The sequence below is a fragment of the Somniosus microcephalus genome, chromosome 15, assembly GCF_052327205.1.
Source record: "Somniosus microcephalus isolate GS21.2 chromosome 15, FLI_Smic_1.0, whole genome shotgun sequence".
In the NCBI taxonomy this organism is placed as follows: domain Eukaryota; kingdom Metazoa; phylum Chordata; class Chondrichthyes; order Squaliformes; family Somniosidae; genus Somniosus; species Somniosus microcephalus.
In genome coordinates this window covers 114,507,310-114,524,625 of record NC_141001.1, presented here as the reverse complement: position 1 = coordinate 114,524,625, position 17,316 = coordinate 114,507,310, and the positions used below count along the sequence as shown (strand labels likewise).

Below are 17,316 nucleotides of genomic sequence, written 5' to 3'. Positions count from 1 at the left end.
GCAAGGTATATTGGGTGCGTATTGGTTTGAGTACCCAAAGATTTCAGCCTAAAATACACAAATTTCACCAGTAGATGGAGGGAGGTATTTGCATCTGATTCGGATCATGCGTTGCAGCGAGTTTTAAAATTACCTTCATTTTCCACCCTGAATATGTTGTGTCGGTCTCTCTGGAGAAGAACCGTGCTGTTTTTGTCCCCACGTTTAATAGATGATCTCCTGGTAACCCTTGCGTTTGTGAAATATAACGTATCTGTGGAATAAAAGAAATCCATTGATCATTTCAAGTGGTAGATTCAGTGAAATGTATGCAAAGCACAAATACGGGATAGAGTGCGTCATGGAAACAGTCTTCTCCTGGTCTAGTAGTTATTGGTACAGCATTTGCAACATTAATGCAAAACAGTACAAGACCCAGTGAAAAAAAACAACTTCTCTTTGCTGGGCCACGGATTAAATACCATTCAATGACACAGCTTTCAGACTTCTCCAGTTCCGCATCGTAACAGGCTAGAAGGAGAGCTACAGCAGCCAAGAGGCAACTTTCCCCCCAATTACCCCATCCTCTCGGTAATATCTCACTGCTTAGCAGAAACATAGGAGCAGGAGTAGGCCATTCGGCCCTTCAAGCCTGCTCCGTCATTCAATATGATCATGGCTGATCCTCTATCTCAATACCATATTCCCGCTCTCTCCCCATACCCCTTGATGCCTTTTGTGTCTAGAAATCTATCTATCTCCTGCTTAAATATATTCAGTGACTTGGCCTCCATCCTCTACCCTTCTCTTTGCCACCAACACATACACTAACTTAAAGTTAAGCAATTCAACAACAACAACTTGCATTTATATAGAGCCTTTAACGTAGTAAAACATCCCAAGATACTGGGGGATATTTAGCAGCGCTGGCAAAACAGGCATGGGGAGGGAGGATTTGAATATGTGATACTACAGGTAATAAGATAGAATGTCCCTAACTGGAGCCTTTTGAGTTTTGGGGGCCGTGTCGCTGATTTTCTTTTCATTCATTCATGGGATGTGGGCGTCGCTGGCAAGGCCAGCATTTATTGCCCATCCCTAATTGCCCTTGAGAAGATGGTGGTGAGCCGCCTTCTTGAACCGCTGCAGTCCGTGTGGTGAAGGTGCTCCCACAGTGCTGTTAGGGAGGGAGTTCCTGGATTTTGACCCAGCGGCGATGAAGGATCGGCGATATACTTCCAAGTCAGGCTGGTGTGTGACTTGAAGGGGAACCTGGAGGTGGCGGTGTTCCCATGCACCTTGTCCTTCGAGGTGGAAGAGGTCGCGGGTTTGGGAGGTGCTGTCGAAGAAGCCTTGGCGAGTTGCTGCAGTGCATCTTGTAGATGGTACACACTGCAGACAGTTTGCAGGCTAACACGTATGGTCCTGGTCAGTGGTGACTTCACACCAACTGCACAGACGTGATGGGCATCGATGGGGAGTTGCTTTAAAGCCCGATTCACTGTGGAAAAAATTAGCAGCACTAGGAAACACACATTACTCATCAGCACAACACTTGATTGAGGTGTATAAAATTATGAGGGGCCTAGATAGAGTGGATAGGAAGGACCTATTTCCCTCAGCAGAGAGGTCAATCACCAGGGGGCATAGATTGAAAGTAATTGGTAGAAGGATTAGAGGGGAGTTGAGGAGAACTTTTTTCACCCAGAGGGTGGTGGGGGTCTGGAACTCACTGCCTGAAAGGGTGGTAGAGGCAGAAACCCTCATCACATTTAAAAAATACTTGGATATGCACTTGAAGTGCCGTAACCTACAGGGCTACAGACCAAAAGCTGGAAAGTGGGATTAGGCTGGAGAGCTCTTTTTCGACCGGCGCAAACACGATGGGCCGAATGCCCTCCTTCTGTGCCGTGAATTCCTATGATTCTATGCCTGCATCACAATCTTCTGCAACGATATAGCATTGATGCATCAGATCGGATTCCTTTGGTTCGTGCGTGGTTAATGCCGCAGATTGCCTTCAGGGGCTGTGCTGCCTGTAATTAAGGCAATACAGGTCCTAATCAATGACCACATCCCCTCTGTAGGACCTGTCGGTAGTTATCTGATTGAGTATCTGACCTAATTGAGACTATCAGTGTGTTTCTACTCAAAAGCGTGTGCTCCACTGGCAGAGATTTCCAAGGCAACTCTGCAACCTTTCCCTCAAACCGCACACTGCTCGGAAAAGGGTTCGTGGCACTTACCGTGCTGAAATACTAAGCAGCGGCTTAGCATATGGGCCTCTGAGTATTTCCAGCGTTTTCTGTTGTTATTTTATGAAGAGTACCTGCTCAGAATATGGCATTTTGAACTCGAGCTGTAAGCAGGACTGACCGGGCAGCGCTCTGCACAGGCGGGATTACAAACCGGCCTGACTTCAGAGAAATGAGGTAGATTTACACAGATTTACCCTGGTCCATGCCGGTGTTTAAGAGCATACGGACATAAAAATTAGGAGCAGGAGTAGGTCATACAGCCCCACCATTCAATAATATCACAGCTGATCTTCGACCTCAACTCCACTTTCCCGCCCATATCCCTTGATTCCCCTAGAGTCCAAAAATCTATCGATCTCAGTATTGAATATACTCAACGACTGATCATCCACAGCCCTCTGGGGTGGAGAATTCCAAAGATTTACAACCCTCTTGAGTGAAGAAATTCCTCCTCATCTCAGTCTTAAAAGTCCGACCTCTTATCCTGAGTCTATGCCCCCTAGTTTGAGACTCTGCAGCCAGGGGAAAAAATCTCTCACCATCTACCCTGTTAATCCCCCTCAGAATCTTATCTGTTTCAATGAGATCACCTCTCATTCTTCTAAACTCCAGAGAGCATAGGCCCATTCTACTCAATCTATGCTCCACACGAGCCTCTTCCCACCTTAATTCACCTCACCCTATCAGCAAATACAGGAAACTCTCGATTTACCGGCACTTAAATAACCGGAAATCTCTGTTAACCGGCAAAATTCAGGAGTAGGTTCAGGTAAGTTTTACTTCATATTAGTGGCAGTTCCTGGATCTGTGGCCGTATAACTGGGGTTTGTGCACTTGTTGCTAAGCAACAGGGACGCTTGGTCTGTGGCCGGAGTTCCTGCACATGTTGCTAAGCAACAGGGAAGCCTGGATTTGTTGCTGTGTATGGAGCTCTCGTACCTTTTAAAACTATACCTCTCTGTAATCCGGACTTTTTGATAAACCGGCAACATGCCGGTCCCGTCGGTGCCGGATAATAAAGAGTTTCCTGTACTTCTATTCTTAAAGGCATCTATGCTAAGGCCTCTAACTTTGACAACTCTGTCATCAAACCGAGGGAGTGGACTTTCATTAGCAACATTCCACTGGGCCAATTTGAATACACTGAGTTAAGCGAGTTGGCATTCAGTCGCTCTGCCGAGGAGATTGCGTCATCCCACTTAACACTCCAGTTACGTGTAGAGTTGTCATGTTTATACATAGAAATTATGAATTTAGAAATGCATCAACGTCCATGGGTCAGCGCTGAAGTGCTTTGCAACATAAACAGCGCACCCTGTCCGGATATATTTATTCTTCTTCTTCTTACAAAGTATTACATAGTATTTACAGCACAGAAACAGGCCATCCGGCCCAATAGATCCATGCCAGTGTTTATGCTCCACACGAGCCTCCTCCCACCCCCCCTTAAATGCATCTATACTATTCGCCTCAACCACTCCCTGTGGTAGCGAGTTCCACATTCTCACCGCTCTCTGGGTAAAGAAGTTTCTCCTGAATTCCCCATTGGATTTATTAGTGACTATCTTATATTGGTGTCTTTACGGTAGAAGACACTAACAACATCCCAATAATGGATAATCAAGGGGCCACAGGGAGTGGGGAACTAAAGACAATCACTATCACTAAGGAAAAAGTACTTGGTAAAATAATGGGACTAAAAGACGACAAGTCCCCTGGACCAGATGGGCTGCATCCCAGGGTCTTAAAAGAAGTGGCTGCAGAGATAGTGGATGCATTGGTTGCAATATACCAAAATTCCCTGGACTCTGGAGAGGTCCCAGCGGATTGGAAAACCGTAAATGTAACACCCCTATTTAAGAAAGGAGGGAGACAGAAAGCAGGTAACTATAGACCAGTTAGCCTAACATCTGTCGTTGGGAAAATGCTGGAGTCCTTCATTAAGGAAGCAGTAGCAGGACATTTGGAAAATCATAATATAGCCAAGCAGAGTCAGCATGGTTTTATGAAAGGGAAATCATGTTTAACAAATTTGCTGGAGTTCTTTGAGGATGTAACGAGCAGGGTGGACAAAGGTGAGCCAGTGGATGTTGAGTATTTGGATTTCCAGAAGGCATTCGATAAGGTGCCACATAAAAGGTTACTGCATAAGATAAGAGCTCACAGAGTTGGGGGTAATATATCAGCATGGATAGAGAATTGGCTAACTAACAGAAAGCAGAGAGCTGGGATAAATGGGTCATTTTCCGGTTGGTAACTAGTGGGGTGCCACAGGGATCGGTGCTGGGGCACCAACTATTTACAATCTACATTAATGACTTGGATGAAGGGACTGAGTGCAATGTAGCCAAGTTTGCAGATGATACAAAGATGGGTGGGAAAGCAAGTTGTGCAGAGGACTCAAAAGAATCTACAAAGGGATAGATAGGCTAAGTGAGTGGGCAAACATTTGGCAGATGGAGTATAATGTGGGAAAGTGCGAGGTTATCCACTTTGGCAGGAAAAATAAAAAGCAAATTATTATTTAGATGGAGAGAGATTACAAAATGCTACAGTTCAGAGGGACCTGGGGGTCCTTGTGCATGAAACATAAAAAGTTAGCATGCCGGTACAGCAAGTAATCAAAAAGGCAAATGGAATGTTGGCCTTTATTGCAAGGGGGTTGGAGGATAAAAGCAGGGAAGTCCTGCTACAACTGTACAGGGTATTGGTGAGACCACACCTGGAGTACTGCGTACAGTTTTGGTCTCCTTATTTAAGGAAGGATATACTTGCATTGGAGGCAGTTCAGAGACGATTCACTAGGTTAATTCCAGAGATGAGGGGTTGACTTATGAAGAACGATTGAGCAGGTTGGGCCTATACTCATTGGAATTTAGAAGAATGAGAGGTGATCTTATCGAAACATATAAGATACTGAGGGGGCTCGACAAGGTAGATGCAGAGAGGATGTTTCCCCTCGTGGGGAAATCTAGAACTCGGGGACATAGTTTCAGAATAAAGGGTCGCCCTTTTAGAACTGAGATGAGGAGGAATTTCTTCTCTCAGAGGGTCGTAAATCTGTGGAATTCTCTTCCCCAGAGAGCTGTGGAGGTTGGGTCATTAAATACATTTAAGGTGGAGAGAGACAGATTTTTGCAAGATAAGGGAGTGAAGGGTTATGGGGAGCGGGAAGGGAAGTGGCTTTGAGCCCAAGATCAGCCATGATCTTATTGAATGATGGAGCAGGCGCGAGGGGCCACGTGGCCTATTCCTGCTCCTATTTCTTATGTTCTTATTTATGGCCCCTAGTTCTGGTCTCGCCTGCAAGTGGAAGCATCTACATCTACCCTATATCAAACCAATTCTTAATCTTAAAGACCTCTATCTGGTCACCTCTGAGTCTTCTCTTTTCTAGCGAAACAGCCCAGTCTGTTCAATCTTTCCTGATAGGTATATCCTCTTAGTTCTGGTATCATTTTAGTAAGTCTTTTGCACCTTCTCCAATGCCGCTATATAATATGGAGACCAGAACTGTGCACTGTACTCCAAGTGTGGTCTAACGAAGGTTCTGTACAAGTGTAACATAATTTGTCTGCTTTAAATTCTATCCCACTAGAAATGAACTCCAGTGCTTTGTTTGTTTTTCCTATGTCCTTATTAACCTGTGTCGCTACTTTTTGTGATCTGTCTATCTGTACCCCCAGATCCCTCTGCTCCTCGACCCCATTTAGACACTTCTGACTCAAAGGCAAGAGAGCTAGCAACTGAGCCAAATTGACATTTTGATATGCTTGATGGATTGAAGAAGGTTTTCCATAGGGTAATGATTGGATGCGAGCGGGGTTCAGTCAGTGTTGCATTCGTGTACAGCTCAATGGTCAGACTTGCATAGTTCCTGAGAGAGTGGAAACGTCCAGTGCATTTATTGTTTAGAAAACCGTGGCCTAGAAATTGGGTTTTGGCGCAGCGACGGCTTTAGCGCCGGAAGTTAGTGCCGGAGCTAAGTCGCGCTGGGCGGGCCAAAAATTCACTACTTCTGCGCCCAAACGGCTGCCGGCGCTGCTGAAAGCTGTTAGCGCCTGAAAACTGGCGCTATGCGCTGAATTTCGGCGCTATTCCGGCGCCCGCTGCGGTGCGGCAGGTTCGGGAAGTGCAGGCCTCCTCCTTCCCTTAAGGAGGAGCTGCCTGCACCCGGCCGCGGCCCGCGATAATCTTTTTAAAAATGAGCCCGGCACCTCGGACAAGTGCCGGGCTTGCTTCTGTTCCGGGAGGGGGGGGGGGGGGGGAAGTCCAGGGAGGGAGCTGTGGCCAGGCGGGCGGCGGGAAAGCGGCCGGCCGCCGCGGGGCCTTTAATGCGCCGGCGCAACGTTCTGTAAGGCACCTCTGCCAGAACGTTGCTTGCGGCTGCCACGGGCGAGGCGGCCGCAACTCAATTTCCGAGTTCGGGCGGGTTACCATGGCAACCGGGACGCTGCGCACACCGATGACGTCATCGGTGCCGGCGCAGCGCTACCGGCCTAACGCCGATTTAGGGCCCCTGTCAATTTCAAAACTGGCCATAACTTCGCCGCTAGGCCCTCTAGCGCCTCAAAAGCGGCGCTAAGGCCAGTGAATTTCTAGGCCCATATATATAATTGAATGAAATAAAACCAGAAAATGCTGGAAACACTCAGCAGGTCAGGCAGCATCTGTAGAGAGAGAAACAGAGTTAACGTTTCAGGTCGGTGACCCTTCATCAGTTCTGACCTGAAACGTTAACTCTGTTTTTCTGATGCTGCCTGGCCTGCTGAGTATTTCCAGCATTTTCTGTTTTTATTTCAGATTTCCAGCATCCGCAGTATTTTGCTTTTGTATAACTGAATGAATATATTTACATCGGATATACGGCACAGAAACAGGCCATTCGACCCAACCAGTCCATGCCGGTGTTTATGCTCCACTCGAGTCTGGCATTTGTGGCATTTTTAATAAACATAGTAGTGACAAGCTCGGCATGTTCTGATTAAGTCATGTTAAAAGGTATCCGATGCTGGGGATCAATTTCTGCACCAATTTCAGTTTCAAAAGTATATCACAGATTTAGATATTTGTCCTGAACATGCTCACTTTTCTGTACAGCACTACTGCATGACATCAAAATACTGCAACTGAACTGAGAGCACGGTGGAAATTTCCCACCTATATGGGACATTGCCAAACTGTCATCACTTTTTGTTAAGATACTTGATTTTTTTTTTACTCCATCCCAGTGAAAGTGGAGAGCGTCAGATGAGAACCCAGAGGCTCGTTTAAAAATATCTTCTGCTGGTGTGAGGTAATGAGAGCCGGTATTGGCACGGGAGAGCGCGAGGTTGGTGGATGACAGGAGAGTGCAACTCAAGCACATTATACCAGACTGGGAACTCCGCAATCAGACAGATATCACAAGTCTTGTGACCCGATGCTTGGCTCAAGTATGATCGAGGCGACGCAGAATCGAAGAATTGGACAGCACGGTAGGAGGCCGTTCAGCCCATCGAGTCTGCGCCGGCTCTTTAGAAGAGCAATCCAGTTAGTCCCACTCCCCTGCACTTCCCCCAGATCCCTGCCATTTACAGGAAACTCGTTTTTATCCGGCACCGACGGGACCGGCGTGGTGCCGGTTTATCAAAAAGTCCGGATTACAGAGAGGTATAGTAAAAGGTACGAGAGCCCCGTACACAGCAACAGATCCAGGCTTCCCTGTTGCTTAGCAACAGGTGCAAGAACCCTGGCCACAAGATCCAGGCGTCCCTGTTGCTTAGCAACAGGTGCAGGAACCCCGGTTACACGGCCACAGATCCAGGAACGGCCACTAATATGAAGTAAAACTTACCTGAACCTACTCCTGAATTTTGCCGGTTAACAGAGATTTCCGGTTATTGATCCAATTCCCTTTTGAAGGCTACTATTGAATCTGTATCAGGCAGTGCTTTCCAAATCCTAACCACTCACTGCGTAAAAAAAGTTTTCCCTCGTGTCGCCTCTGGTTCTTTTGCCAATCACCTTAAATCTGTGCCCTCTGGTTATCGACCCTTCAGTCATTGGAAACAGTTTTTTATTTACTCTATCTAAACCCTTCCTGATTTTAAACACCTCTATCAAATCTCCTCTTAACCTTCTCTGCTCTAAGTACAGCTCCAACTTCTCCAGGCTATCCACATAGAAGCAGTGCAAGGGTTGTAAATCAACCCCTCCCCAAAATGGGTAATTGTTCAGGATGGTATGTGGCCTCCCTGGTGCCAGGGTCAAAGATGTCACTAAGCGGCTGCAGAACATTCTGAGGGGGGAGGGTGAACAGCCAGAGGTCGTGGTCCATGTCTGTACCAATGACATAGGTAGAAAATGGGGTGAGGTCCTGCAGGCAGATTTTAGGGAGCTAGGAAAGAGATTAAAAAGCAGGACCTCAAAGGCAGTAATCTCCCTGTGCCACGCGCGAGTGAGTATGGAAATAGGAGGATAGAGCAGATGAATGCATGGCTGGAGAGATGGTGCGGGAGGGAGGGCTTCAGATTCCTGGGACATTGGGACCGGTTCTGGGGGAGGTGGGACCTGTACAGGCCGGACGGGTTGCACCTCAACAGGGCCGGAACCAATGTCCCAGACTGATACCTGGGATGACAGGAATGATGTATGAGGAGAGATTGGGTCGATTGGGCTTATACTCGCTGGAGTTTAGAAGAATGAGAGGGGATCTCATTGAAACTTATAAAATTCTAACAGGACTAGACAGACTAGATGCAGGAAGGATGTTCCCAATGGCGGGGGAGTCCAGAACCAGGGGTCACAGTCTAAGGATAAGGGGTAAGCCATTTAGGACAGAGATGAGGAATTTCTTTACCCAGAGAGTGGTGAACCTGTAGAATTCTCTACCACAGAAGGCAGTTGAGGCCAATTCATTAAATATATTCAAGAAGGAGTTAGATATATTTCTTAAAGCTAAAGGGATCAAGGGATATGGGGAGAAAGCAGGGACAGGGTACTGAATTTGGATGATCAGCCACGATCTCACTGAATGGCGGAGCAGGCTCGAGGGGCCGAATGGCCTACTCCTGCTCCTATCTTCTGTGTTTCTATGTCCTCGCAGGGGGGGTTTGCTGGTGCTGTTGGGGAGGGTTTAAACTAATTTGGCAGGGGGATGGGCACCAGGATGTAGCATTAGAAAGGAGAAACAAAGTGCACAAAGGATTGGGTGAGACAGATAGCACTAGAGTAAGAAATAGAAAGGTCATAGTCATAGAGTAATACAGCACGGATAGAGGCCCTTCGGCCCATCGTGTCCGCGCCGGCCATCAAGCCCTGTCTAATCTAATCCCATATTCCAGCATTTGGCCCGTAGCCTTGTATGCTATGGCATTTCAAGTGCACATCCAAATGCTTCTTAAATGTTGTGAGGGTTTCTGCCTCCACAACCCTTTCAGGCAGTGAGTTCCAGACTCCAACCACCCTCTGGGTGAAAAAGTTCTTTCTCAAATCCCCTCTAAACCTCCCGCCCTTTACCTTGAATCTATGCCCCCTAGTTATTGACCCCTCTACTAAGGGAAAAAGCTCCTCAGCATCCATCCTATCTATGCCCCTCATAATTTTGTACACCTCAATCATGTCCCCCCTCAGCCTCCTCAGCTCCAAGGAAAACAAACCCAACCTGCCCAGTCTCTCTTCATAGCTGAAGCGCTCCAGCCCTGGTAACATCCTGGTGAAACTCCTCTGCACCCTCTCTAACGCGATCACATCCTTCCTGTAGTGTGGCGACCAGAACTGCACACAATATTCCAGCTGTGGCCTAACCAGTGTTTTATACAGCTCCATCATAACCTCCTTGCTCTTATATTCAATGCCTCGGCTAATGAAGGCAAGTATCCCATATGCCTTTTTTACCACCTTATCCACCTGTTCCGCCGCCTTCAGGGATCTGTGTACTTGCACACCCAGATCCCTCTGACCCTCCGTCTTGCCTAGGGTCTTTCCATTCATTGTGTATTCCTTTGCCTTGTTAGTCCCCCCAAAGTGCATCACCTCGCACTTTTCCGGGTTAAATTCCATTTGCCACTGTTCCGCCCATCTGACCAACCCATCTATATCGTCCTGCAGACTGAGGCTACCCTCCTCGCTATTTACCACCCTACCAATTTTTGTATCATCCGCGAACTTACTGATCATACCCTTTACATTCATATCCAAGTCATTAATGTAGACCACAAACAGCAAGGGACCCAGCACCGATCCCTGTGGTACCCCACTGGCCACAGGCTTCCAGTCACAAAAACAACCTTCGACCATCACCCTCTGCCTTCTGCCACTAAGCCAGTTTTGTATCCAATGTGCCAAGGCACCCTGGATTCCATGGGCTCTTACCTTCTTGACCAGTCTCCTGTGCGGGACTTTATCGAAGGCCTTACTGAAATCCATGTATACCACATCCACTGCGTTACCCTCATCCACACACCTAGTCACCCCCTCAAAAAATTCAATCAAATTAGTCAGACATGATCTTCCCTTGACAAAGCCATGTTGACTATCCCTGATTAATCCTTGCCTCTCCAAGTGGAGACAAATTTTGTCCCTCAGGATTTTTTCCAATAATTTTCCTACCACTGATGTTAGGCTCACTGGCCTGTAGTTCCCCGGTTTTTCCCTACTACCCTTCTTGAATAATGGTACTACATTAGCGGTTCTCCAGTCCTCTGGCACATCCCCTGTGGCCAGAGAGGTCCTGAATATATGTGTTAGAGCCCCCGCAATCTCCTCCTTTGCCTCACACAGCAGCCTGGGATACATTTCATCCGGGCCTGGGGATTTATCCATTTTTAGGCCAGCTAAAACCGCCAATACCTCCTCCCTCTCGATGTTAATATGTTCGAGCATATCACAGTCCCCCCGCCCTATTTCTATGTCTACATCGTCCTTCTCCATAGTGAAAACAGATGCAAAAAATTCATTTAGAACCCCTCCTACATCTTCCGGCTCCACACACAGATTGCCACTTTTGTCCCTAATGGGCCCTATTTTTTCCCTAGTTATCCTCTTACCCTTAATATACTTATAAAACATCTTCGGATTTTCCTTTATTTTGCTTGCCAGTGTTATTTCATGGCCCCTCCTTGATCTCCTAATTTCTTTTTTAAGTATCCCCCTGCACTTTTTGTACTCCTCTAGGGCTTCCTCCGTCTTTAGCCTTTTGTATCTACCAAAAGCCCTCCTTTTTTTCCTAATCCATTCTCGTATATCCCGACATCCAAGGTTCCCTGTGGTTTTTGGAACCACCCTTGACCTTTACGGGAACATGTTGCCATTGTATGATCTCAATCTCCCTTCTGAAAGCCTCCCATTGCTCCGATGCGGATTTTCCTACAAGTAGCTGATCCCAGTCCATTTTGGCCAGATCCTGCCTTATCCTATTAAAATCGGCCTTCCCCCAATTTAGAACCTTTATTTCCGGCCCATCCCTGTCCTTTTCCATGGCCACCTTAAATCTTACCATATTATGGTCACTATCACCAAAGTGCTCACCTACTAGCACTTTTTCCACTTGGCCGGCCACATTCCCTAGAATTAGGTCCAGTACCGCCCCCTCTCTTGTAGGACTTTCTACATGCTGGCTCAAAAAGCTCTCCTGGATGCACTTTAAGAATTCTACACCCTCTGAGCCTTTCACACTCTGACTATCCCAGTTAATATTGGGGAAGTTGAAATCCCCCATTATTATTACCCTATTATTTGCACATTTCTCTGAGATTTGCCTACATATCTGTTCCTCTATCTCCCCCTGACTGTTTGGAGGCCTATAGTACACTCCCAGCAAAGTGCTTGCCCCCTTTTTGTTTTTAAGCTCCACCCATATGGCCTCATTAGAGGACCCTGCTAATATATCATCCCTCCTTACTGCAGTAATTGACTCCTTAATTAATATTGCGACACCCCCTCCTCTTATACCTCCCCCTCTGTCTCGCCTGAAGATTCTGTACCCCGGAATATTGAGCTGCCAGTCTTGCCCTTCCCTCAACCATGTCTCCGTGATAGCAACAATATCATACTCCCATGTGTTTATCAACACCTTCAGTTCATCCACCTTATTTGCAAGACTCCTTGCATTAAAATAGATGCCATCCAGCCTTGCCCTTATATATTTGCCCTGTCTACCAAGCTGACTTGTTTTTTTCTCTATAATTGGCAGCACATCCCCCCCTATTTCAGCTCCCCTCTGTATCCCATCCCCCTGCCAAGTTAGTTTAAACCCCCCCCAACAGTGCTAGCAAACCTCCCCGCAAGGATATTTGTCCCGCTCTGGTTCAGGTGCAACCCGTCCGACTTGTACAAGTCCCACCTTTCCCAGAAGCAGGCCCAGTGATCCAGGAAAGTAAAACCCTCCCCCCTACACCAACTCTTTAGCCACGCATTCATCTGCTCTATCCTCCCATTCCTATACTTACTAGCACGTGGCACTGGGAGTAATCCAGAGATTACAACCTTTGAGGTCCTGCTCTTTAATCTGTTACCTAGCTCCCTAAATTCTTGATGCCTCTTTTTACCTATGTCGTTGGTACCAATGTGGACCACGACCATTGGCTGTTCACCCTCCCCCTCCAGAATGCCCTGCAGCCGCTCAGTAAGGTATTAGGTGGGGTCAGATTAAGAGAGAATACAAGGTCTAAGACAGGTTTACAGGGCATGTGTGTAAATGCACGAAGTGGGTAAATAAGGTTGGTGAGCTGCAGGCGCAAATAGCCACACGGGAATATGATGTTGTGGTGATAATGGAGACCTGGATCAAAAAAGGGCAAGATTGGGTTTTAAATATTCCTGGATATACGTAAGGTGTTCAGGAATGATAGGGAAGTAAAGAAAGGAGGTGGGTTGGCAGTACTGGTTAAGGAGAATGTTACAGTGCTGGAGAGAGAAGATGTCCTGGAGGGGTCAAGTACAGAATCTATTTGGTTAGAGTTAAGAAATAATAGAGGTGCCATTACACTACTAGGTGTATTCTACAGGCCACCAACTAGTGGGAAAGATAAAGAGGAGCAAATTTGCAGGGAAATTACAGAGAGGTGCAAGAACTATAGAGTACTAATAATAGGGGAACTTCAATTATCCGAATATAGACTGGGATAATAATAGTGCAGAGGGCAGAGAGGGGGAAGAATTTCTGAAGTGTGTTCAGGAGGACTTTCTTGATCAGTACGTTTCCAGCCCAACGAGGAAAGAGGCATTGCTGGATCTGGTTCTGGGGAATGAGGTGGATCAAGTGGAGCAAGTGTCAGTAGGGGAACATTTAGGGAACAGTGATCACAGTATCATAACGTTTAGATTAGCTATGGAAAAGGACAGGGAGCAAGCTAGAGTAAAAATACTTAACTGGAGGAAGGCAAATTTCAGTGGGTTGAGAACAGATCTGGCCTGGGTAAATTGGAATCAAAGATCGACAGGCAAAACTGAAATCGAACAATGGGCTGCCTTTAAAGAGATGGTGTGGGTACAGTCGAGGTACATTCCCACGAGGCAGAAAGGTAGGGAAACTAAAGCCAGAGATCCCTGGATGACGAAAGAGATAGAGAGTAAGATGAAGCAGAAAAAGGGTGGGTATGACAGATGTCAGGTTGAGAATACAAGTGAGAATCAGGCTGAATATAGAAAGTTCAGAGGCGAGGTGAAAAAGAAAATAAGAGGGGCAAAGAAAGAGTATGATAATAGACTGGCAGCTAACATAAAAGGGAATTCAAAAGTCTTCTATAGGCATATAAATAATAAACAGGTAGTAAGAGGAGGGGTGGGGCCGATTAGGGACCAAAAAGGAGACCTACGCATGGAGGCAGGGGGTATGGCTGAGGTACTAAATGAGTACTTTGCATCTGTCCTCACCAAGGAAGAAGATGCTGCCAAAGTCATAGTGAAAGAGGAGGTAGTGGAGATACCGGCTGAGAGAAAAACTGATTAAGAGGAGGTACTAGAAAGGCTGTCTGAACTTAAAGTTGGTAAGTCACCAAGACCAAATGGGATGCATCCGAGGATGCTGAGGAAGGTTAAGGAGGAAATCGCAGCGGTACTGGCCATAATCTTCCAATCCTCCTCAGTTACAGTGGTAGTGTCAAAGGACTGGAGAATTGCAAATGTTACACCCTTGTTCAAAAAAGGGTGTAAGGATAAACCCAGCAACTACAGGCCAGTCAGGTTAACCTTGGTGTTGGGGGAAGCTTTTGGAAACGATAATCAGGGACAAAGTTAACAGTCTCTTGGACAAGTGTGGATTAATTAAGGAAAGCCAGCACAGATTTGTTAAAGGCAAATCGTGTTTAACTAACTTGATCGAGCTTTTGGATGAGGTAACAGAGAGGGTTGATGAGGGCAGTGCGGTTGACATGGTGTACATGGACTTCCAAAAGGCGTTTGATAAAGTGCCACATAATAAGCTTGCAAGAAAAGTTGAAGCCCATGGAATAAAAGGGACAGTGACAGCATGGATACGAAATTGGCTAAGTGACAGGAAACAGAGTGTAGTGATGAACGGTTGTTTTTCAGACTGGAGGAAGGTATATAGTGGTGTTCCCCAGGGGTCGGTACTAGGTCCACTGCTTTTCTTGATATATATTAATGACTTGGTCTTGGGTGTACTGGGCACAATTTCAAAATTTGCAGATGACACAAAACTTGGAAGTATAGTGAACAGTGAGGAGGATAGTGATAGACTTCAAGAAGACATAGACAGGCTGGTGAAATGGGCGGACACATGGCAGGTGAAATTTAACGCAGAAAAGTGTGAAGTGTTACATTTTGGTCGGAAGAACAAGGAGAGGCAATATAAACTAAAGGGTACTGACGTCAGAAAACTACTAGGCACTTGGCCTGAGTATTAAACAAAGCTTTAATCAACTGTTTTTCAACATGGAGATCTAGTTGTGTCCTTCACTAGTTCCTGTTAAAGAATGTTCTGAGCAAGCTGGGCCCATGCCCGAGTATTTATACTCTCCCTGGACAGCGCCACCAGCAGGCCGCCCAGTATAATTTCATAAGTCATTTCCACATGAATGACAAGATTCATGACAGGTACAATCCTAAAGGGGGTGCATGAGCAGAGAGACCTGGGGGTATATGTGCACAAATCGTTGAAGGTGGCAGGTTGAGAAAGTGGTTAAAAAAGCATACGGGATTCCTGGGCTTCATAAATAGAGGCAGAGAGAACAGAAGCAAGGAAGTTATGATGAACCTTTATAAAACACTGGTTCGGCCTTAACTGGAGTAGTGTGTTCAATTCTGGGCACCGCACTTTAGGAAGGATGTGAAGGCCTCAGAGAGAGTGCAGAAAAGATTTACAAGAATGATTCCAGGGATGAGGGACTTCAGTTACATGGATAAGACTGGAGAAGCTGGGGCTGTTCTCCTTAGAGTAGAGAAGGTTGAGAGGAGATTTGATAGAGGTATTCAAAATCATGAGGGATCTGGTCGGAGTAGATAGAGAGAAACTGTTCCCTTTGGCGGAAGGGTCGAGAACCAGAGGACACAGATTCAAGGTGATTGGCAGAAGAACCAAAGATGACATGGGGAAAAACCTTTCTACGCAGCGAGTGGTTAGGATCTGGAATGCACTGCCTGAAAGGGTGGTGGAGGCAGACTCAATCATCGCTTTCAAAAGGGAACTGGATAAGTAAACATAGAAACATAGAAGATAGGAGCAGGAGTAGGCCATTCGGCCCTTCGAGCCTGCTCCGCCATTCAATGAGATCATGGCTGATCATCCAAATTCAGTACCCTGTCCCTGCCTTCTCCCCATATCCCTTGATCCCTTTAGCCTCAAGAAATATATCCAACTCTTTCTTGAATATATTTAATGAACTGGCCTCCACCGCCCTCTGTGGCAGAGAATTCCACAGGTTCACCACTCTCTGGGTGAAGAAATTCCTCCTCATTTCAGTCCTAAATGGCTTACCCCTTATCCTTAGACTATGACCCCTGGTTCTGGACTCCCCGGCCATCAGAAACATCCTTTCTGCATCTAGTCTGTCCAGACCTGACAGAATTTTATAGGTTTCGATGAGATCCCCTCTCAATCTTCTAAACTCCAGTGGGTATAAGCCCAATTGACACAATCTCTCCTCATACGTCATTCCTGCCATCCCAGGTATCAGCCTGGTGAATCTTCGCTGCACTCCCTCCATGGCAAGAACGTCCTTCCTCAGGTAAGGTGACCAAAACTGCACACAATACTCAAGGTGCGGTCTCACCAAGGCCCTGTACAACTGCAGCAAGACATCCTTGTTCATGTGCTCGAACCCTCTTGCTACGAAGGCCAACATACCATTTGCCTTCTTAACCGCCTGCTGCACCTGCATGCTTACCTTCAGCGACTGGTGCACAAGAACACCCAGGTCTCTTTGCACTTCCCCTTCTCCCAATCTATTGCCATTCAAATAATAATCTGCCTTCCTGTTTTTGCCACCAAAGTGGATAACCTCACATTTATCCACATTATAGTGCATTTGCCATGTTTCTGCCCAATCACCCAACCTGTCCAAATCGTACTGGAGTTTCATGACATCCTCCTCACAGCATACCCTCCCACCCAGCTTTGTGTCATCTGCAAATTTGGAGATATTACATCCAATTCCCTCGTCCAGATCATTAATATATATTGTGAACAGCTGGGGTCCTAGGACCGATCCTTGAGGTACCCCACTAGTCACTGCCTCCAACTCGGAAAATGACCCGCAATGCATCTACTATTTCTAGGGCCACTTCCTTAAGTACCCTGGGATGTAGATTATCAGGCCCTGGGGATTTATCGGCCTTCAGTCCCATCAATTTTCCTAACACCATTTCCCTACAAATACTGATTTCTTTCAGTTCCACCCTTTCATCAGACCCTATGTTCCGCGGTATTTCTGGGAGGTTATTTGTGTCCTCCTTTGTGAAGACAGAACCAAAATATGTATTTAGTTGGTCTGCCATTTCTTTGCTCCCCATTATAAATTCCCCCGATTCTGACTGCAAGGGACCTACGCTTGACTTCACCAATCTTTTTCTCTTTACATATCTATAAAAGGTTTTACAGTCAGTATCTATGTTCCCTGCATCAGTTTTTATGTTCCTG

The 17,316-nt window shown here is 46.4% G+C and overlaps 1 protein-coding gene across 13 annotated transcripts in view; it reads right to left on the bottom strand.

Moving 5' to 3' along the window:
* Nucleotides 1-17,316, bottom strand: part of LOC147107164 (homeodomain-interacting protein kinase 3-like) — a 317,760-nt gene that overhangs the window by 56,827 nt on the left and 243,617 nt on the right. For all 13 annotated transcript variants that reach the window (XM_086008315.1, XM_086008320.1, XM_086008323.1 and 10 more), the window contains one exon: nt 134-253. In XM_086008315.1, the coding sequence (XP_085864441.1) occupies nt 134-253 (120 nt within the window). The remainder of the gene's footprint in view (nt 1-133; nt 254-17,316) is intronic.